General features: G+C 41.0%; 1 protein-coding gene across 5 annotated transcripts in view; it reads right to left on the bottom strand.

Annotated features, from left to right (window-relative positions):
* GRIA2 (glutamate ionotropic receptor AMPA type subunit 2) overlaps positions 1–23,203 on the bottom strand; it is a 109,507-nt gene extending 86,304 nt beyond the window's left edge. For all 5 annotated transcript variants that reach the window (XR_006280798.1, XM_043513237.1, XM_043513235.1 and 2 more), the window contains exons 1-2: positions 22,277–23,203; positions 21,609–21,749 (exon numbers count right to left, since the gene is read on the bottom strand). Coding sequence is in view for 4 of the 5 variants with exons in the window: in XM_043513237.1 (XP_043369172.1) it covers positions 21,609–21,749; positions 22,277–22,370 (235 nt within the window). In the remaining variant the exon portion in view is untranslated. The remainder of the gene's footprint in view (positions 1–21,608; positions 21,750–22,276) is intronic.
* Between the last annotated feature and the right edge of the window lie 476 nt (positions 23,204–23,679).

Raw genomic sequence — 23,679 nt, 5'->3', positions numbered from 1 at the left:
ATCGTTCCCCTCTATTCGACATTGGTGAGGCCTCATCTGGAGTACCGTGTCCAGTTTTGGGCCCCACGCTGCAAGAAGGATGTGGAAAAATTGGAAAACTTCCAGCGGAGAGCAACAAAAATGATTAGGGGACTGGAACACATGACTTATGAGGAGAGGCTGAGGGAACTGGGATTGTTTAATCTGCGGAAGAGAAGAAAGAGGGGGGATCTGATAGATGCTTTCAACTACCTGAAAGGGGGTTCCAAAGAGGATGGCTCTAGACTGTTCTCAGTGGTAACAGATGACAGAACAAGGAGTAATGGTCTCAAGTTGCAGAGAGGGGAGTTTAGGTTGGATATTAGGAAAAACGTTTTCCCTAGGAGGGTGGTAAAACACTGGAATGCATTACCTAGGAAGAGGTGGAATCTCTTACCTTAGAAGTTTTGAAGGTCAGGCTTGAGAAAGCCCTGGCTGGGATGATTTAGTTGGGGATTGGTCCTGCTTTGAGCCGGGGGTTGGACTAGATGATCTCCTGAGGTCCCTTCCAACCCTGATATTCTATGACTCTATGATTTCTAACTACAATTTTTTCTACCAACTCATTCCCCAAGATTGCCTGTATCCATTTTGCTAAACCAAGAAGTATGAGATAGCCAGAGAAAATGCCAAATTAATCTTCACATATATAAGTGACTAGAAGTGCTTTCCCCTTTGAAGTTTCAGACTAGTGGTTGAAGGAAATAGTTATTTTTCTTTGAAAAACAATCACCTAAGGAAAGGGCAGATGGGAAGGTATGTCATATAGCATATGAAAAGGGGTCATAAAGTTAGTGTCTAATATATAAAGCATATGCTACTTGTATTATTATTAGTAGTAGTATTATAGTGCCGTAGTCATGGCTTAGGACCTCACTGTGCTAGGCGCTAGACAAACAGTACAAAAAGACAGTCCTTGCCTCCAAAGAGCATACAATCTAAGTACAAAAGCTAACAGATGCAGAAAGATCGACGGGGAAGTACAGTGAAACAATGAGACAATATTGGTCAGCATGATAGGCACTGGCCTCAGCGGTTGGAAGACAGCCAACACCAACAGTCTAGCTGCTATCACATTTTTTTGTAGGCATCATAGCATTGAAGAGTTTTAAGGAAGGTTTTGAAGAAGGATCATGAGGAAGCTTTGAGAATGTTAGCAGGAAGCTCTTCCTGAGCATGAGGGGCAGCATGGGAGAATTCACAAAGGCATCTGTCTGAAAATTCAACAAGTGAGGGATGAAGGTTGACATTTCCGGTCAATCAGAGATGAGAATCGACATTTCAATAGCAAATGCGAGATAAGAAAGGTGAGGTTAAGCTATGAAGGTACTTGGCAGTGAAGACAAGCAACTTGTGTTCGATGCAATAGAGGAGGGGAGGAAGACAAAGAGAGGGCTGACATGGTCAAAGTGACAGGCTGAAAGAATGATCTTTGCTGAACAGATATCTGTGGAGAAAAAATGCACTTCTCAAGGCCAAAGAGAAGGATGTGGCAATAACTGAGACAAGATGACAAGAGCCTGGACAAGAGTTTTAGCTGTGTGGATGGACAGGAAAGACCAGATGTTTTGCAAAAGGATTGGCAAGATTTAGACAGTCTGGATGTGAGGACCTAGAGAGAGGTAGGTATTAGCTGAAGATGATCCCTAGGTTATGGGCCTGAGTGACAGGCAGGATGGTGGTATTGGCCACAATGATTGAGAAAGGAGATAGCCGGGAGAGCGTGGGTGAGAAGATTGAGATTTTATGTGTCATTCACTTATATGATGCTCACTTGCATTACAGAGACTTCCTGGGTCTTGAGAACCTTTTTCAGATACTAAAAGGCAGACAGATTGGCAGCAATTGGATGAGACAAGGAATTCCCTTATATCTAAGGTTTTCATCTTTTTCATCAATATTCTGTGTTTATAAATTAGTTTAGGGCCTGGCTAGATAAACATGTGATCAATTTAACTGTGTTTAGATCTTGCTTAAAATTTGTTCTTCCTGTGATATTTTCTGCCTTATGCAAAATAAGAGTTAACTTTTATTTAACATAACTGAAATTGATGTTACTTACTACTGCTACTGGATGCCCTAGAAAGAAGGAAACTGACTTCTGACCTCCATGAAGGCAAAGGCAGGAGTGAGATGATGGCTTGGTCACAAGGTCAAGGGCAAAATAGGATTGCAATTCCCCTCCCCAAACAGTAATGAAAAGGGACTGGCACAATGTGTGCACGCAGGGAGAGCCAAATGACCAGAGGGATGAAAAGCCTGGTTACACATACACTCGAGATTTTCATTATGTCTGTCGTTGCACAGCACTGAAACCTCAAGAGCTCCTTATTTATTAAGTTTCACTTTAGCTACATTACTGATTACAGTATAATATTTCTAAGCTTCTGGTCATTGCTTGGTTGACTGACTGACAAGCCTTTAAAGGCACATGCTAACTGTAAATTAAAACTACTCCCAGTTTGAATGACTTGTTTGGTTACCATTTTAAATTGTCCTACTTAAATAAGCATGGCCTGTATGTGTCTAAAGAATTTTATTTATAACCAAAATTATCATAACTAAAATGATGTATATTTAATTTGTAAAGTTTAGCTGACCTGGAAAATAGCCAGTTATCAGTATTTTAACTCTCAAACATTGCACAGGGCATTTAAACATACAGGACTCAGGACCTGTGAATCTGACCCCACCCTTCTCTGTGAAAGAGAATAATGAGGAACTGGTACCTCTCCTGACCGGAACATCCAATGTAACATTCAGTAAATGGATCATCTCTTCCTCCTTCAAAAAAAGTATAGTCCGACCAACAATGAAGAAACCCATCCTGGACAGATTGGACCTGGCTCTAATATCAAGCAATAAGCTTCTTGTTAATGAGCAAGCTCATGCAGAAGCTAACCAAGGGCTACCTTCAAGCTCATCTAACTAAGCTAATATCATAGACCCTGCACAATCTGGATACAGATCAGGACATGGAATGAAAGCAGCATTAGTGGTCTGTTGGATGATTTCCTGTCAGTGGATGGAGGGCACACGTCCACTCTCCTATGCTTGGACCTCTCTGCAGTATTTGACACAGTCTTAAGAAATATTGCTGTCCTGTCTCAGGGATGTGCACTAAAATGCTTTGTGTTCTTCCTGGAGCCAAGGGATGCACTCAAAGGGGATAGTAATAGGAAACTGCATATAAAGCACCAAACCTTTCGTTTGCAACATCCCACAAGGATCAGTTCTCTTTTGATCATATTTATAACTCATGTACAACCACTAGGTGAACTGAGAAGACATCATGGACTCAAGTCAAAGTCAAGAGTCAATGATATGCAATGACATATCCTATCACAATACAGTTCTACCTATCTTTCCACAACAAAGACAACAGCACTCTCATTAAGCTGACCAGTGCTTGGCTGAGATGAACTCATGGATGAAGAACAGTTGATTGAAACTGAATTTAGTCAGAACAAAAATTATATTGGTTGGAAGAAGAAAACACTAAGAGGAGTTTACAGGCACTGTTTGGGGATAACCAGTTGGTCAAATCAATCAGCATTTTAACAGGCTCCTGGATTCTTTGCTTCTAAGCTCTCACACAGCAGCATCTGCACATTCTAGCATCTATTGCTGGCTAGGAACCTGCACCTTGGTGGACAATAACCTGTAATTGAAAACACACTTCTTTGCTATGCAACCTACCTGGAAACTACACTAGTACAAAAATGCATGAGCACTTGTCCTCAGAAACACAAGTTAGCACAAGCGCTTCAGACCTGTCCTCCGCTCACTACACTGGCTTCCCATAGGCTATTATGTAAAATTCAAAGTTTCAGTCATCATCTTTTAGGTGCTTAATGATCTGGGTTTGGGATACCTAAGAAATCACTTCAAGTTCTGAGATGAGGACTGCAAGAGAAAAATCCATTCTCCAGGCACAACAGAACTCTTTGCTGCAAGGGTAAAGCTTGTTTGTATAGGAGATAGAGCTTTACCTCATCCAGTGCACAACTGTGGAACAATCTTCTGGAGAATCTAAGTATTAGTTGTCAGAACTAGTTAGATCAAACAGATACAAAAAAAAATCAATCTGTCCTTGAGAGTTGCATAAGATTATGTAATCACTGTTATTCCAATGCCTGTAAAGAAAAAAAAACATCTTTTTGTTTTGTTTTTTTTCCATTTCCTGTTACGTGACAAATGGCTACAGTTATTCACACCAACTTCAAATTGCTCACTTCTTGTGCTGTGCAAGAGAGGAATGTATTATGCAGGGAGTTTGGCCTGATCATGTCCATTTTGTTGTTATTTTTAAACCCTGCTAAATATTCTATACAGCAAATGAAAAAAGAGCAAGCCATTCATACTGTATTCTGTTCCTCTGCAGGAGGAGGACAGGAACATAAAGTGGGATATAACTTGCACCCTTTGTGCCCAGTCATCCCCAGAGTAAAAAACACATCCACAAAGAAAAATGCTCTCAAAATTGTTTAACTCCCCATCTGGGAATGGAGTACTTGCATGTGTACACACATTGTTGATTGTGTGCAAACACAGTGGAGATCTTGCATAGTTGTTGATTGATATATAAAGTGAGATGTGTCTACATGAACAAAATGTACAAAACAGACAGTTTTGATCTCATCTAATAACTAAAACCCGAAATGCAAACAATTCCTCCCATCTCAAACCCACCCCTGGAGCAAATACTTAAGAAGAGATGGGCTTTATGTTTAAAGTCACTGGGCTCCATCAGACTTGTCAGAAAAGGAATTCAAAGTTGGGAACCCTTCATAGAAAATGTCCTGCCACCACCCCGCAGACATTTAAATCTTGGTCCTGTGAGCTTAAATGCCCATGAATATAACAGCTATGTCAGCTCATTGGGAAGAAGTGGTCTTTCATGTAGCCAGGTGTGAAGCTAAACAAAACTTGTAGATCAACTTTAACACCTTGAATTGCATCCAAAAGAAACCAGGAATCCAGTGCAGTTATCTGACAACTGGCGTATCATGTTGCCTTTGGCTAATACCATCTAAAAATGTGGGCAGTAACCCAGCCTAAAAGTCACAGGTACAGCAATAACCCCAGGTAGAGCAATAACCCAGCCTAAAAGTCACAAAAGACATGGATTACTATAACTAAGTCTGGCTCTACAAGAAAAGTTTGTAAATAGAAGACGTGGGTGAAAAAAGGCCTTTTTGGCCCCTGATATCATCAAGTTTCTTGTGAAGGAGTGGAGAAGTCCAAGAGAACTCTCAAAATAAAAGTCTCCTAGAAAAATGGTAGACAAATCCCAATAATGAGGAGAAATATACTCCTCCTATGCCATCAAATCCTTCCCCCAACCACAAAGGTCAACTACACCTTATCTGAGCTGAACTTTGGCCTGTTCTCAGCCATCTGAGTGCCAGATTTGGCCAGGCACTGGTCAAACACTGATACTAAACTGTCCAGATATGGAAAAAACAAGGAAAATCTGTATATCTTCTTCACATTAAGGACACCACACACCCAAATTTCCTTACCACTTCCATGATGACACTCATAGATGTTGAAAGGAGGATGAGAAAACAGAGCCTTGAAAAAACCACTACAAGATTTGTCTTGCATGCAACTGCCGCAAATCACCTTCTGAGACCTACTGAAGAGAAAAGAATATCTGCCTCAACCAAGGGCTGCAGGACAGCTAACAAAACCTCATGGGCAATAGTATCAAACGATGTTAAGAGATCTAACAGAGTCAGTATAGCCACCTGGCCATTATCCATCACCAAGAGGATATACCAGCTCATGGGAACTGTGTCATTTCCCCCATGATCAGCACTAAAGATGGACTGGAAGGGATCCAAGGCCTTGAACTGATACCAAAGTTGCCTCTCCACAGCCCTCTCAACAATCTGCCACAGATAGGGAATCTTCCACAGACAGTGTCAAGAGATGACTTCCAGGCTAAGGGCCTACCAGCTGTTCATTAGAGGGAACTGGAACCCCACCTCCAATTGGGAGGCATCTATAGTATTTAACACCAATGGATCCCATATTTCCCTACTTGATTTTGCAAAATATGAGCATTGTAAAGTTTTTGATAGGCTTCACCAGTAAGTGGACAGAGAATATTATTGCTGTCTCTCTTAGTGCCTGAAAACTACCAGGTTTTTGACTTCATAGCTTTTCCTCTGAACACAATGATTCCACCACCGAGACAGGCCACAGTTGAGTACTCTTTCAACCCTGCAGTGACTGTGGGTGGCCATCCTTTTGGACTAGTTACTAATCTGAACTCTAAAGACTTAAATGACAATGTGTGCCAAGATGATCTCCTCAATCAAATGGTTACAATTATTGACAAAGAAGATGGACTGGATGGAAAAACAATCTTCATGTACATGTTCCTTGCTGAACTTGGCCTACTTGTCATTGTTCGTCTACGTCAAAACTCTCCTTTGCAGTGATGCCTATAAAAAAAAAAAACAACTTGACAGAGGTTGGTGCACTGAGACCATAGCCTATCATGCTGACCAATACTGTTGCCTTGTTTCTTTGTACTCCCTCACCTATCTTTTTATATCCATCTGTTGTCTCCTGTCTTATACTTAGATTGTAAGTATCTTTTTGTTCTGTGTTTGTATAGCACAATAGGGTCTATGTCTAGACTCCTGATCTATAACTAGAGCTTCTAGGCACTATGGTAATACAAATAATTAGTAATAACAATTCAGAGGTTACAGACTAAAATCTTCACTAGTACCTCCAAATGTTCAGTGAAAGAATCTGGTCAAAATATCCCTAGAAAAGATATCCCCTCCAGCCCTGCCCAGCCTCTACAATGGTAGCCATTCTAGATTGAATCCACAAAGTATAGTAAATGGAAAATTCCTCACAAAAGGAAAAACTATTTCTAAGCAGAGATAGCCTCCTAATTTTCAGCTCTCACACACTTTACAAAGAACTATCTGCCTATTTCACAGAATCAGGGATAACCTCATAGAAAGTATGTAATGCTACCATCCCATCTTCATTCTCAGAATCCGAGATTCACACAACAGGAAGGCCTACTAATATTAAAGACCATCCAAACCTGACCCATAGTCCTAAGGATCTGGAGGGCTGCCTGGAAATGCTCTAATCTGACTCAGAACCTTACTCTCAAAGTGCTCCCATAGGGTAGTGGTAGACAACTGCACCTCTCACTTATGAAGATGTGTGAGGCTATATTGTTCCTCTCATGTCCTATTTAATGCATCTATGGAGCTACATGGGGGATCATGAGATGTCAAGATCTACAGTGTTAAACGTATGTAAAAATATTCAATTATGTAGTGCCTTCACTATCACTACCATCACCATCAAACCAGTTGATCCGGTGCCTATGTAAAATCAACTCCTACACCTAGATGAAAAGTTTCTTGCTGAAGCTGAACCTGGAAAAGTTGAAAATGATACTCGTGGGTAGAGGAATGGTTCACTGCCTAAGAACCCTGAGGAAGGAAATATTTTGGGGGCCTGTATTGGTCAGGGGCAGAGGAGAGTAGAAGAGCCCAGAAAGGGGAAAGGATGATTTTTTGAAACAAGAGGGAGAACTAAACATTCAAACCACTACCCTCCAAAACATATGTTTGAGCTGCAATGAAGGAGGGAGCAAGGAACTCAGAGACATGTTTGATAAGTGTCTGGGTTTTTTTTTTAGTAGTTACCAAAAGTGACACAGAAAGGTCACACTTGCTTCTGGGTGCAGTGAGAGCTTCAACATCTCAAAGTTTAAAAGGATACTTACAGACAAGGTTGAAAAGAACTTTTATTTATTTCGAATGGTCAACCAGGAAAATTGCAAGATATAAATTTCTCCATGTAGAATCACTGGTGAACCAGAATTAGAGAGTTAATGCTATTATTTTCACAAACTTTTAAAACAACAAAGTAGTAGTAGCAAAGCTCATGTTTTTGAGAACAATGAATGGGGAAGATGTAATGGCTGGATATAAAGCAGATCTAACAGTGCAACACCTGGCTCCCTCATAACAGCGTTCACTTTTCTTTCACGTTGGAATATTTGGACTAACAAAGCTGACTTTGCAACACGATCTACTGTTTTCAAGGCTAGAAAATATGATAAACAGTACAAACAGGCGAAACAGGCAACTTCAAAACCAGGTGAATACTGTCAAAAATATTTCACAGAAAGGAAAGAAGATAAACCTATAAGCAAAGTTCTCTCCCACTCCTTCATTTTGTTATAATGGGTTTTTGACAGTGTAGATTCAGTTTGAAATTTTTTGGTTTTTTACACGCTGAAATGTTTTCTTCTCTATTTATCATGTCAGAATGAAATATCACACACTACACAATGCAGGCTATTAGTTTTTGGATATTGACGAGATAAAGCCCAGAAACGGAGGCAGAAAAGATTAAGCAGTGCTTAGTCATCTGAGTGTACCATAAAATGAAACTAATACTGATAAGCATGACAGTATTTGTGGGTCCATATTTAAGCCAGAAACACCTACTTTGCAACAGAGTGGAAAACAAAATTCCTAAAGCAGAAGCAATTAGGCATTTTTGTCATCTCCAAAAGGATAAAGGGTAATGGGAAGAGAAGAAGTATAATGATTCAAATGGTACTCCAAACAGTTGTCACAGATGTAAAGTATTCTGTGGAATATACCATTTATTTGACACAACCAAAAAAGAAAAGGAGTACTTGTGGTACCCTAGAGACTAACAAATTTATTTGAGCATAAGCTTTCGTGAGCTACAGCTCACTTCATCGGATGCTGAAGCTCACAAAAGCTTATGCTCAAATAAATTTGTTAGTCTCTAGGGTATCACAAGTACTCCTTTTCTTTTTTGTGAATACAGACTAACACGGCTGCTACTCTGAAACCAAAAAAGACATTATGATCTAGAATGATCCACTCCTGTCACAGCAAATAGGAATTAATTGTGTCAGGGGAAAAAAAGCAATCTAAGAAAGCTTCTGAGCTCCCAAGAGTCAACACTCTACGTGTTTGTAGGGATGTAGAGATACTATTTTCATCATCACACTGAACATCATTCTGAAAGTAACACACCCTCAGACTTGGTAGTTCTATGAATTATGGCATATCTTCATACTTTCAGTCATGCAACTGCTAATTCAATGGCACTGAAATGTCATTTGGGGTGTTTTTAGTTTGATGGAAATAGCATATTTAACAGTATCTCAAGCATCACCTTTTTATAATTGTAATTATAAATTGATGTCAATGGGAGTCACACCTGTATAAGTGAGACTAAAATTTATCCCATAATTCATAATTTAAGTGGGGATCTTTTTTTTTTTTAAACCAGTCAGGAATACATCTTTTTTTTTTAATAAAAGACTTTCTTTCCCATTTCTTAACCAAAGCCTTCTCTTTGAATACATAGTTTTACCACTTGATCTTAATATTCAAGATGTGTATGTGTTTTATATTGTTCCACTAAATTTCCTTTAAAGTAACATGCAAGAACCAAAACATAACAATACCCCCATTGTTTTATCTTTGATGGTAGTCTAGAGAAACACAAAAAATCCTATATAATATTTTAAGAAACATTTTCCAGGTGTCACAAATCTACAAAAAACAATCAAAGCCTGTATGTATCCCATTGGGCTTTAATATTGCACATTTCATAGAACTCTTTCATCTGAGATCCCTGCAAGATCAAGTCACGCTGATAGACACAGGAAGAAAGGCCTTTGAATGTATTTGCTTTTGTCACAATATTAGTGTTGTTTATTTCAGTTTAGAGTGTCAATTTATGGTCAACAAAACATTTGCACTAGAATTACAGATTAAAAAAAAACATTTACACAGAGGGACAGATCCAATGGAACTATGACCATTTACACCAGTTCAGGATCTGCCCCAGATTGTTTGAATAAACTATATCATAGCTGGTAGCCTCAGAAATTGATTTCCCTTTTCATTGTATTACTTTACAAGGACTAAAGCCAAAATCTTCAAAATGATTAGCGATTTTGGGTGCTCAATTTGAGATACTTTAAGGAAGCCTGATTTTCAGAGCATGGCTGATCAGAATTTTCTGAAAATGTGGCCCCTTTAAGGTGTTTTACATTGAGTTTCCAAAAATTGAGACACACACACGCACTCACTCACTCACTGGCACACACACACAGAAATAAAGTTGTATTTTCCTCCAAACAAATGTTACAATGCTCTGTTTCCTAGAAAATTCAGTGCTAGTAGTATGTAGTTGTGCACAGTTATTTCCAAAGTGGAGTTTTGCTACTTTCTATGGAGCCAGTTTAAGCAATCCTGCAAGTAATTTCCTTTTTACATTTCACATAGATATTGACTAAATAAAATAAGTATCATGATAATATTCTTTTAAAGGTAAAATGTAAAAGTGGAAAGGAAACAAACATTATCTTTGCTTTGCTGTTCATCTTTAAGACCCATCTACACAAGCAGAAATCAAACCCATTTTCAAAAATGGCTTAACTAACACAGTTTCAGCTACATATTTGAGCTAAATTACGTTGGTTTAACAATCCTGCTAGTATGTCCACACTTCCTCTTAAGAAACCATGTTAGAAGAGCTTTTAAATACTTGGAATCCTGGGTCACATAAGCAAGAGTATCTCATTATCCTCCACAGTGTTCTTGTCAAGAAAGGTATATAAATGGCCAAATATTTTAGTACAATTTTCTAAAAATGTTCAGATTTCTCCATTTTACACATACACTGCAATATACTAGTCTGCCATATCTCCCATGTTGACTAGATTGGAAAACTAAAAACTCATGCTACGTGCATTTAGGGCTTGATCCTGTTCCCACTGAAGTCAATAGGAGCTTTGCCATTGCCTTCAGTAGAAACAGAATCAGGCCCTCAGTTTGCTGGCTTCTTACTACAGATTGTCAGATCACCTGCAGGAATGAAATCATCTGGTTATGTAGTAATCCTGTCCAATTTACAAAGTAACCAATAGCATTTAGGCATAGCACTTAAATATTGATCAGATGTAATGAAATGATAGAAATAAAAATTGATAGCATTTTTATAATACTAAAAAGGTATTGTCACTGGAACTCACAACCTATGGCATAGCACCTCAATTCTGCTCTATTCCCTTATTTTTTATATCTGTCACTCTCTCTTAGTACTACTTAAGAAAATCACTTGCATCATCAATAAGTTTTAATCTTTCATTAAAAGTTAGCAACTAAAACTATACACTCTGGGTAAAGCTGGTCAGTTAGTATTTGTTGGCTGAATAATTTACTCAATGATTTTCATGATATTTCTACAAAAATATCTCATTTGTTTAACTCTGTGCCCAATCCTATGAAGAGATGAGAATCTTCAGTAAGCAGCAGCTCAGCAACCTCAACTCCCACCACAGTCAAAAGTTTGAAGCACTGGGCGCACTGAACAAATGGCGCTAACACTTCCAGATGAACCATTGGAGTCTATATGGTAATGTAGTTGGAGACTTTTTAAAAGGCAGATTATTGATCCAACTGATTGCAAAAGCTCCAAATGGTTTAAATCCCTATTTTGTGCATCACTGAAATGACCGCTCATAGCAGCTTTTTGGTGTCATGGGCACAGAGCAGATTTAGATAAATATCACATACACGTACTAAGGAACAACTCCAGAGCCCAGGGCCTAGACTGCATAACTTGGCCAGGGACTGGGCAAATGAATTGGGACACAGATGAAAAGTGGGGTGGACCGTGGGAAGAATCCTTTCTTCCGGCTACAGAGCTACTCTATTGTCCACACTCTAGCTCAGCAACTGAAGTAACCTCTGAAGACCCTTAAACAATCCTCTCACTGCACAACAGTGGATCTTCCAGCCCTACCCCCATCCCTTCCCTCTGTCACCATGCCTCAGTCTTTCCTCCTTCCCTCCCATCATAGGGGTGTTGCCACTCACAGAGCAGGGCTCTGCACGATATAAGGAGGGCATACTCCTTGAGCAGCACATTCACAACCTGTGCAGAAGAGCCATCTTGTCCCACTACCCAGAGGCCTTTCTCAGCCAGGGAAAAGGAAGCTGGATATACTCTTAATCCTGTTAAAAGGTAACAAATGGCATTTTTTATGAAAAAGGTTAGTTTGAATGTGCAGTAGCTCCTTCTCTTTCCACCTCAAAGAGGCCACTAAATGATGCTTGATGCCATGCACTAGTGGGCTGCAAAACTTCAGTAATTCAGTAATAAGAGTCATATAAATTATAGGAGGTGGTAAAAAGGCAACTGAAAGCATTACCTAATGGACTGCTTTGTTTTTTTGCTTTTCATTCTTAACACTTTAGAGTCAAACCCTTTAATTTTTCAAATCAACTAAAAGGAAATAAAATCAAACAATTTGCTTCCAGGCTGAAATATCTTTATGCCCAGTTTCAGCCTGGGTCAAAATTTTAACTCTTTATAAATAGAAATGTATAATAAAAATGCTGAGATGACATTCTTAACTACAGTAATATGAGAAAATGCAGTATTATGTAACTGAAATTCAATCAGAGGCTAAAATGAAAAGGGAAAATAGAGCAACTAGACTTCATCAGATGGTGGTTATTGTGAGCATTTTATGTACTGTCTCAGTTATAGTATCCTTGCCTTGAGTGGACTTCAAGCTGGAGTTAAAGCCAAATCAGCCTGTCTATGAAAGAAACTGTATTTATAAGTTTTCAAGGGTGTTACAGTCTACCGGTAAACAAAATAGAAACTGTGGCACAGGTTTTCAAGAGAGCCCAGTGTTCACATAGGCACCAAAATCAGTAGCCAGATTTTCAAAAGAGCTCAGCATGTTTCGTACTGAGTTTTATTTAATATTGAGCCATGAATGTCACAAAGAGAACCTGCTGAGTGCAGAACTCTTGAAAATCTAGCACCAATTGCGTATTCTGAAAACTTGAAAATCTGGCCCTACGTGAACATTTTTACTGACGTTCCCCCTACACTGCACATGACAAGTAAATACTCTCATGGACTTCAGTGAGAATTTTGCCAGCAAAAGAATCATGAAATTAGACCACAAATGGGAAATTGCCATTTTTCTCTTCTTTTTGGTATTTACACCAATTTAACTTCAGTGTTTAACAATGAAAATACATTTCTGATGTGCACAATAAGCTATTCACAGAATAATTCAAGTGGGAATTCAGTTGTAGGCACAGCACCATCAAGCAAACATGCAAGAGGATCCCATGCCAAGTTAAATCTGCTAATATAGAGCTGAATAGCCTAGTCTGATATAGAATAAAGTTATAGCTTTGTCCTGAAACAGGAAATTTTTTATGGCCTGATCCTGCCATCTTTAATTGCACTGAATATAGTGCCTTAACCCAAAAAAACAATGTCATTAGTTTCTACAAGGTTGGCTGTGGAGTAAGATGATATTCAATGTCAGCTACTGTAGAAGAACTGGACCCTTATTTTGTAGAGAATAATTAATATCTCTTAGTTAAAGTCTTTTCTTTACTACATCTTTTGTACTTTTTACCAAGGCATCTTGAAGACCAATAGAGTTACACTGCCCGAAACAGTGTAAATTAAATCAGAATCAGGCCCCAAAAGCTTTACTCACTGACTTCATTCTCTAACTGGAAACTTTAGGGCACAAATACTTTTAAACTGACCAATATATAGGTAAGAAAACTCGTAAAAGTTTCTTAAAAGCACACAAAATGTCAAAGATGTATTTAGGGATAAGTTAAAAAAAAAGGGCGTATTCCCCTTGATCAGTGATTCACAAAGCACCTTTGTGCAACCGACAAAAAGATAAATGAAGCATAAATATTAGAAATAATACTTAAAACAGCATAATCCATATCACTGTAAGTACACATTACAAATTAGAAATACAGTGTGGTAAATAGAGCTACTGATGACACAGTATGTATTATCTTAACAGGTGATTTTTTTAAAATATGCATTCACTGTATTTGTCTAGTTCTTTTCATCTCTCCTTTCCATTCAAATAAACTGTAAAGCATTCACTAATGAAACACCAGGCTGTTTATTTATCATCGAAGTACCTTTTCAATTTTAACTAGCTTAAAACTAATATGTATTTGTAACCAATGTACAATTTTAATTAATTTTTTTAAAGTAAAACCTGAAGGTTTTAAAACAAAATAATAATGCTGATATAAAATACATTAATTTCAAATAACATAAGACAGATTTCTACAATAGCAAACCTTCTGCAACATTGAAACCAGTTTTCAGTAAACTATGTGACACAAAAGAATAAGATCACCATGGGCAGAACAACTGTAGAAAACTATATGAGTGAATCCCTAATTCTTGGTCTTCTACAAATATTATTTATCACAGTACTGTGATGCTGGCTACTGTATACCAGATAATTGTAGGTACCACAAGTTAGGTATCAAACGATTTAAAAATATAATAAAATAAAAATCTTTTGACTCAGGCGTTCTTGTATGAGAAGCACAATACTTAATCAACGTGTGTGATGCATTTACCTATTCAACCCTCTTCTCAACATTACTTTGAGCCTCATCCTACAGGCTTTGGCTTCAGTTCCAGTGTGCACTATCCAAGAATGCAGGACAGAGCCTTCAGAATAAAATATTGGTAATTCATGCTCCCAGCTGATTTATAGAGATTGGAAGGTTGACTTAAGATGGTAATTTTGCTAGTAAGGGCTTCTGGAATCATATTATTCAGAAAGTTACTGTGTGGTTTAAACAATGTCCTGCTATTTCTTTATATTACACCAAAGCCAAGTATTTACTTATTAGTTGCATTCATTTGAGAACTTTAGCATGGAGTATTTTCCCAACCATTTCAGTATCAAATAACTGGTCTTATTGGAACTTTCTGTAAAGTCACTCAGATTTTACAAATCGTCTTATCATTACATAAACCTTTTTCTGTCAAGATGTAGACATGACAAGTTTTAGAAGAAAGTTACTGATAATTATACACATTGACATAATAATGATAGCATACCTTCAATTTGGTTAATAATCTTGAACTAACGAAAAACGTTTCCCCTCAACAATTATCAACTGTGCAAGAAAAATTGTAGCAGTTACACACCTCTTAATTCTCAAATATATCTTTATAATCCGAGATCTGATCCACTCTGTTGACATCAGTAGTAAGACTATAATTTACTTCAACAGCTTTAGATCAGTCCCCAGTTCATGCAGTAGATCCAGATCATGCAAAGATTTGTGCACATGCTTAACTTTATGCACAGTGAGTAGTTCCATTAAAGTCAATGTAAATTAGTTATTATAGTAATTAGTAATTCACACAATAAATATATTACTAAGTATAAGGAACAAACATTTATTTCAGTAGTTATTTAATGACAAGTAAAATGATAATTCATTCATTAAAATATTTAGAGACTAGTAAAGATTTAATTGATGTGTATCTCATGATTAGCAGTTAAACCTAGCTCATTTGGTACTTAGTTTTATTTTAATTATCTTCACAAATATAAATAGGATGTTTATTTAAGACATAGACAAGATTTATGCAATCATCAATGAAAATCTGGAAAATCAAGCTGCCAAACCAAAAATGTCACTTATGTGTAACTCCCCAATTTCTGGATTCATGGCTCTATGTATATAAATTTAAATATCAGCAAGAAGAAAATAGGCATAGCAGGGATGGAACTATCACAAGGAACAAGTGTCCTGGATTTGATTTTGTAAGGCCAACAGCAGCAAGAAGGTACTTTAAAGTCTGCTAAAGCTCTTGATTTTGATTGAAAGGGGGGGGGGGAAGGTGAAGGGTTATTTGGGAGTGTGAGAACTGTGACAGTTCATATAGCATACCATCCCCAGATATTTTTACATCATTTTTATGGTAGGGTCAGTTTGGAGCTTGTCAATTCTAACTATAAGTAAGTGACTTTCCTGTGTAGAGATGTGTAGGGGAAAAGAAATGAAAAAGAACTAACAGGAGAAATATGAACAAACCTAAGCATAACTATTGAACAAATTTCTCCTCTCCTTAAAAACAAAACAAAACCATTATTGTGCAATATATTTCCTTTTGATCCAGAGTATATTTATTCCACATAAACACAGATACATCTCTCCTTGCTTTCCTGGGATAGTCTGTTTTTTTAATTTATTTATTTTTAAAATGTTTTTGCTTGTGATTCTCTTAAGAATTCTATCTGTAGCATTATAGTACAAAATAGCTAGAAAACCAAATGCCATGAATACCTCTCTCCTTCAGATGTTTCAGTACTCTAGATATTCATAGGTTTTCAAAGCTGCTGGTTGATGATATAGCGAGAGGATCTGCGATTTATGCATGAATCAGCAACTCCTTGTCATAATGTCATGGTGCAGTGATCCCTGCAGAGCTGTAAGGCTTGATTTAAAATGGAAATGCACAACCCCCTCTTGAGCCAGCAAGATTATACTTCCAAGATCTTACATATATTACCTCTGTGCAGAGGCTACTTTATGAATAACTTGTTACTATTATTGAGCTTTTACATTACCGGGAGGAAACTTCTCTTGAAGGGACTCAAATCTCTTTTTAGGGTTAAAAAATATATTAACGTTCACAAAATAACTGGTACTATTTAGTGTTTGAAGGGTTACAGGAAGATTGTCAAGGTTCATCACCTCAGCTGTTTTCTGTTTTTGATGTAATTACACAATATAATCTATTCCTGATATTGTAGATGATGAGTGATTTCATCAGTTGCGTTGGGTTTAATTATATTGTGCTAATAGTATGTGCTAAAAGGACTAATAGTTCATTTTTCTGGGTAACCTCCAGTTTTACGCTATAAATCATCGCCAATACTGTAACCTTGTCACAACGGTTAAAAGCCAAAATCTCCCACACACCAGGTTGTGGTGCATTGTAGTGACCTTGGAACTTTCCTTTCCCCTTTACTTCTTTCCCTGATTTACGTCATTGGATCACCTATGCACATCGAAATCTGCTGCTTCTAGCGCGCTTCCCCCTCACAGAGAGATTGTACTCTTGCCCCTGAGCACCACTCACGCTGGTCTCATCCGCGTAAGGGCTGCACAGACCCTCAATGAAAACCGCGAACCAGAGGCTCACCTCCGGCATGAAAGAAATGGTGCTACTCGATTGACACCAGCTGCTGAAGATTTGCCCTCAAGTATTGGCTAAAGACCAAAATGAACTCTCCCAAACGACAGCTTGCGGTGTGTGTTACACAACTTAGTGCAACCTGTGCTACCCAAAGCAGACCCTCCCTCCCAACACATCTGCCTTTTGGTCATCATCTACCGATCAGAAGGACTCACTCACCGGATTGTTTGATGCCTGTTTTGACAACTGTCAACCTCGCAAGCCTCCTTCCTTTGTTTGTGCATATGGGAACATAATGCTTTAAACAGTTCTGCTTTAGGTAAAAGCCCCTCGTTCCGTCTATAGACTCAGTATTTACGTGCAATTAAATGTTTTCAATAACACATATGATCTTTAACTAAGAACAGCCTGCGTCCTGGGTTTCCTTTAGTAATTTTGGGAAGTACTTTGCATACGGTCTAATATTGGGGGTTTGATATGTCTGTGTGCGTGCTAACTTCTGAAATGTGTCTCTGCTTCAAAAGAATGATTTACAAACGTTTAAAATCGATATCCAACGCTGAGTAAGACTTCCTATCCTCTCAACAATTTCATTTGGGAAGAGGAATTGGAAAGGCTGACTGTTGGTGGAAGTAGTCTGCCATCTGCTGGATGCTTAATCTATGCCTGACATTTTTGCCTTCGGTCTGTGAACCTACTCTTAAAGGTGGAGAACTCCATTTTTGCAATTACTGGGTAGAGTTTCTAGCGGTCAGAACAGCATTTTGTTTTATTCAGTCACTGCCAATGACTACTTTGAATAGCAACAGTTTCTCCTGAATATTATGATTGTCCATTTAGCTTACTGAACTTTGGTTAAGGCCTGGGCTAAACTAGCAGAAGAGCACCTCTGCTAAGCAAGGCTGATGAACTGACTATTGTAAAATGCCTGGCTAAAGACCCAGCAGCAGTTTCCAATATCAGTTTTATTTCACCTGTAAGATGCTTTGTAGGTCACCACAAGAAAACAAGCTGAGAAAAAAAAACAGATACAGAACCTCAGTTCTCAAAGAATGAATTTCATAGGATGAGGTGATGGAAACGGTAATGGGGGAAAAAAAGCCAATTTTGAAATGTTCAGTACCTCCAGTTCTAAACGAACTGTTAATTTTTATCTGGCTCAGCAAATGCTGGTTTCCAGTATCCTCTGTTGGCTAATCACAAACCTTTCTTGGATGGTAATCGAAGAAGTACTATTTCTAATTGTTTTTAGTATGTGCCTCTTGATTCAATCCAGAACTAACAGGATACCTGCACTAAACAGTCAGTTGTGATAGATTTGAGAGATAGTACCTGCTCTTACTTTACTCACTTTAGCTTGTCATGGACCGGGCTGTTATCCTGGACACCAATCTGCAAGTTGCTCGAAAATGGAAGTTTTGGATTTGGCCACACACAGAAAGACAAAAGAAAAAGGAGAGCCCACGATATCACCAGCCTACTGAAAGCCTATATCAGCTCTTTAATGACGTCAGAGCCTTTCATAAACCCTCCAGAGGTCCGATAAATATTGTAGGAGTTGTCTGGAGGAAGATATTTAAGCTCAAGAACGAGTCAAGCACAAACATTAAATGTGGTTTATTAAAGAAAGCATGATTCCTCCACTTTCTGGAAGAAATCGTAAAGCAGCCATGTTTGCCGTTAGAGAGGGTTAGCAACAGGAAAATCACTGGTGCTGCTTTAACTAAATCACATTCAGGAGTTCATTGACTTGGGAGTGGAAAAGCATGAAAACACAGAACAATCATTCAGGCTGACCTTGAATTTTTCCAGGTCTACAATATTAAGGAACATCTAGATTCAGTTGATTAATTTCCAACAAAATGTCTTGAAAGTACTACCCAGAAATAGCATTAAGTCCCTAGAGTCTCCCACGATATTTGATGAGCTGAGAACTCGTCTATTAAATAAATTGGGCAGTTCTCTCACATTACAGTAAATAACTAATGCGATAAAATTATGAAACTAGCTGGCTGTTGGAGGAAATCTCTTTTTCCCAGCCATTAATACTCGTATTCAAAGATAACAGCAAGGTTTTTCTTTAAAAGGGTACTTTCTTCTTTCATTCCCACTTTTTTAAGGACAAATTAAAAAATTAGAGACTGTGGCTGCGTATGCAGCCCACACGCAGAATTAAGGGAAACTTCAGTGTGACCATGCAATGCTCTCTTCATAGTGTACAATAAGGGGCAGTCAGTTTCCTGAGCTAGTATCAATGTGTGTTGCCTGCTTGTCCTTGCAAACGGTGTCTCTGCAGTGGACTCATTTCACTGCAAACAGAGGCGGTAGGAGAGCAAGACTGAAAGCCGGGGACTATGTCGGAAGCCATTTGGAGCATGGGGAACAAATTACAGCTTTTAATGCTCCACATTAAGACAGGTGTGCCTTTTTAGGGCTCCTGGATTTGTTACAATTGTCATTTTAAACGGTTGTTTGGGTTTTCCACTCTTTATCGCACGGTTTCTCCTTAAAGTTAGAATGACAAATTGTAGCTCTAATCGGCTGGGTCTGAGATGATTTTTTCTCGTTAGGCAAGCACCTAAGTGGTCTGTCCTTTTTTTTCTTTTTAAAGGTGTTGCGCCGCCAGTGTACAATCAGGGAATCTCACAGGCCAGGCTGAACGTTCATAATTCATTCCCAGATTTAAAAGCGCCTTTCTCATTCAAGATATTGCACAGGTTTAAACAATCCTCCGACACAAACAATGCAAAATATGGGCGTGAAATTATCCCATCGGAATCGGTGCGTACACACATACACCACTAGATAAAATTTGCAAATGAGTCTGTACCATACGTTATTGCAAAGCACCTTACTCGAAAAAAGAAAAGGAGTACTTGTGGCACCTTAGAGACTAACAAATTTATTAGAGCATAAGCTTTCGTGAGCTACAGCTCACTTCATCGGATGCATTGCATTGTAATGCATCCGATGAAGTGAGCTGTAGCTCACGAAAGCTTATGCTCTAATAAATTTGTTAGTCTCTAAGGTGCCACAAGTACTCCTTTTCTTTTTGCGAATACAGACTAACACGGCTGCTACTCTGACACCTTACTCGAGGAAGCGCGCTCTCTTTTAATCGCACTAAGACTAAAACCCTGACTCCAGCTATTTTGATATACCCCACTCAAAGGATGTATTTGTTATACATCTAGGCAGATTTATGATGTTTTCTTGGTGTATCCTTATTTTATCAAGGAGACGAAAAACAACAGTGTCTCTGCCTGTGATTTTAAAAGGTGGGATGATCACGGCTCTCGAGTCTATCTGCTCAGCCAAATTTGTTAATCGTTCAATCAACTATTTCGGATGAGGTGATATGGTTTGCAACTAACGATATTTGTAGGGGCTTTTCAGTGCTGGTTTTACTGTGGTATTTTCTCGCGTGACCCTGGCATTTTACCTATTGTCTGAGCCCGCTGCAAAACCACTGAACACGGGGAAACATACAGGAAATCGCGAGGATGGGAAGGGATGGCAGCTGTTCCGGCCCTATGAAATTATAATACAGTAGATTATAAGAAAACCCCAGATTCTGTGTCGGAAGAAAGCATCAATTTTCCAACAGTACTACCCTCGAGGTGGCAATGATTTTATACAGGGAGTGAGAGGGTTCTTTCTTAATGTGCATTTATTCCCGAAAATCCGATCTTTTTGCTGGTCTCTTTGTTAACGTGCCCCCCCCCGCCACCCTGGAGGGGGTTCCTCAGAGAGGCTTGAATTATTGGGGTAACGGTAGGAAGGGGGAACTTGATGTAATATGGAGAATTGCAAACAGTAAAATGGCTGATCCGTGTCTCATTTAGCTATTGATGCTCAGACCCGAGCGGATCCACTCGCGTTTGGCTTCCCCCGCTCCCGATCGCCTCGGCACATCCTGCTTTGTTTGTCAGAGCACCGCTGTACCGCACCAAGGCGGAAATCAGGACCGCCGCTCAACTGAGCTAGAACTGCACAGCTTTCGTGGGCAGCAGGCACTCCCGGTTAAGTTTAATTGATTAATTGAAGAGCTAAATGGATCTCCGCTCAACAGCTCCTAGCTGAGCTTGGAGCGTTTAATTTGCTGACCCTGCCTATCCAGCTGGACGGGGGAAGCGAGCATATGATCCCACACCATGTGCAGTAAACCCGGCTTATGTAATGTATGGAAAGAGCAGAAAAGGAACCATTTTAAGCCTGGACCATCTGTAAAGCAGTGTGTGCCATCCGCGGGGGAGGCGCCTTTAAGCCCCAAAGTCATCGCCAGAGGAGCGCATTAGATGGGCGAGTTCTTCCCAAACCTGCCTCCACACAGCTTCCCGGGGGGCTAAGCACTGGACAGCCCGCACACCACCCTCTCCCACCGCCCCATTCCCAGTGCGCACGCGTCCCTGCTCCCCTCCTCCCCCGAACACGAGAGAAAGGGGTCCAGGCGGTCTCACGCCTCCCCCAGAGCCGTCCGGTCCACGGTTATTTGAATGACACCAGCATTCGTTACTCACAAGCATTGGTGACGGCGAAGCTGTTGGCTACCTCCAGGTTGTCGATGTGGGGCGTCAGCCTAAACTCTGAAGTGGAAAACTGAACCATCCCTACCCGAAATGCACTGTATTCCTGATCGGCACCCCTCGGAAACAACCCTCCTGCAGGGAAACAAACACACATAAAACACAAGAGACCAGATCAGTGCTGCAAAGCGGGAAGCTTCAGGCACGAGGGGACTGACGCTTGGGCATCGCCTCGCTTGGGAGCCACTTATTCTCGCTGGCAGGGAAAGGGGCAGCTACATGCACGCTCGCTCTGGGGCTCTTCCAGTCAGCTGTCTCGGAGGGGCACGTTATTTGTCTGGAGCCGTTGATTCTGCATCACGCCAGAGAGATGCGAGTCTCTTAATAACGTGCATTGCCTGCATCGGCAAACCGCTATCGGACCAGCTACACGATTTCGTTTCTGATTAAGGCAAAGGGGCGATAGCCATCATTTCTGAAGGGAGGGGGCGTCATACAAAATCACACACACGTGTGTGTGTGTATAATACATAGCATTCAGGGCTTGACAGGACATGAATACTCGAGCGCAACGCCAGCTGTGAATGAACGAATAAATAACCCCTCGAAATTAAACCTCAATCAGGGGAAAAAAAAAAATCCTGCCGTGCAGAGAAACCTACCTATTTGTATGCTGTTAGAATAGACCCCCCAAATCAGTCCCCAGAACACAGGAGACAGGAAGACAGAAATATGCATAATCTTTTGCATGTCCATGAAAAGTAGAGCATCCACGAAGCCACAAACGATCCCTTTCCTCCTCCTCGTTCTTTGCCAGTTCTCGCCAGCGAATTAGATCCTCTGCAATGTTGGGCGGGGGACCAGACCACCCGAAGAAAGGAAAATAACCCCGAAGCGGCGGAAGCGGGAGAAGCCTTTGCACAAGGTCTGGTCCTTGTCCCGGCTCCAGAAGTAAGAAGGCTGCTTGAACGCTGCCGTGGTCCGAGTACATCCAGCACACGCACATGCACTCACACACTCGCACCCCCGCGCGCTAGCTCACAGGCTGGGGAGCGGGGAAGAACCCGGCGCGCGTGCGCGAGCAGCACAGCGCGGGGGAGCGCGCGCCCGCCCCCACTGTCTCTCCTTGCCCCAGCCCTCGAGCGCGGCTTGAGCTGCTCGCCCGGCCCAGCCTCAGGGCTGCGCTGCTGCGGCTGCGTCCCGCGTCCCCCCGGGGCCGCTGCCGCCGGGACAGCGCTAAGCAGGGGTCCGGCGCCTTTGCGCACCGCGGACAGCGCCGCAGCCAGAGCAACGAAGCCGCCGCAGACCTACCCGCCGCCGGTCCCCAGTGCTGCAGAGGGTCCCGACGGGCTCGCCTGGGGGCAGCGCGGGCGGCTCGCTGGCCTAACCGCTCCCCCGCCCCCCAAGCTGGGCCGGGTAAAGGTCTCCCTTATCTGTCAGTGGCTAGGTCAAGCAGGGGAGTGGGTGGGTGTGTTCCGCTGCGGCGGAGCACCGGGCCTCCCTTCCCCCTCTCCCCCATCAGAGCCGTGGCGGCGGCAGGGGGCGCTGCTGCGGAGCTGCTCTCCTGCATGCTCCGGGCGGGCCGGCTTCCGGCGTTGGGGCCACACTGGCCCAAAGCGCCTCGTGGTGCCGCCGAAAGGGACCCGGAGCCGACGCGGGATTCGCGCTCTGGCCTCCCCCCCGCCCCCCCGACGCGCACCAGGATTCGCGTGGTCTGCGGCAGACGCGGAGCTCGCCCATTGGGGCCCCAAGCGGCTCTGGCCCGCGGAGTCAGAGCGGGGGCGGCAGCTGAACTTGGAGCAGCGGGAGAAGGGAAACGGCCCGGACGTGCTTCGGTTTGTTTCAGCCACTTAGGCGGGGATTCTCAAGAGAAGCTGAAGGGTGTTGGGGGCTCAGCAGGAGCTGGCGCCTAATTCCCTTAGGCTTTTTTTGGGAGAGCCCTGTGCCTTCACTTATAAAGATGAGAGACCCAAACGTTATGGGCAACATTATCAAACTTGGGTGCCAATAATTGGGCACCTCACTCGAATGAGTGTCCTGATTTTCACAGATGCTGAGCACCTAC

The sequence above is a fragment of the Dermochelys coriacea genome, chromosome 4, assembly GCF_009764565.3.
Source record: "Dermochelys coriacea isolate rDerCor1 chromosome 4, rDerCor1.pri.v4, whole genome shotgun sequence".
NCBI lineage: Eukaryota > Metazoa > Chordata > Testudines > Dermochelyidae > Dermochelys > Dermochelys coriacea.
The sequence above is the reverse complement of the archived record's forward strand: the minus strand, read 5'-3'. Positions and strand labels throughout refer to the sequence as shown.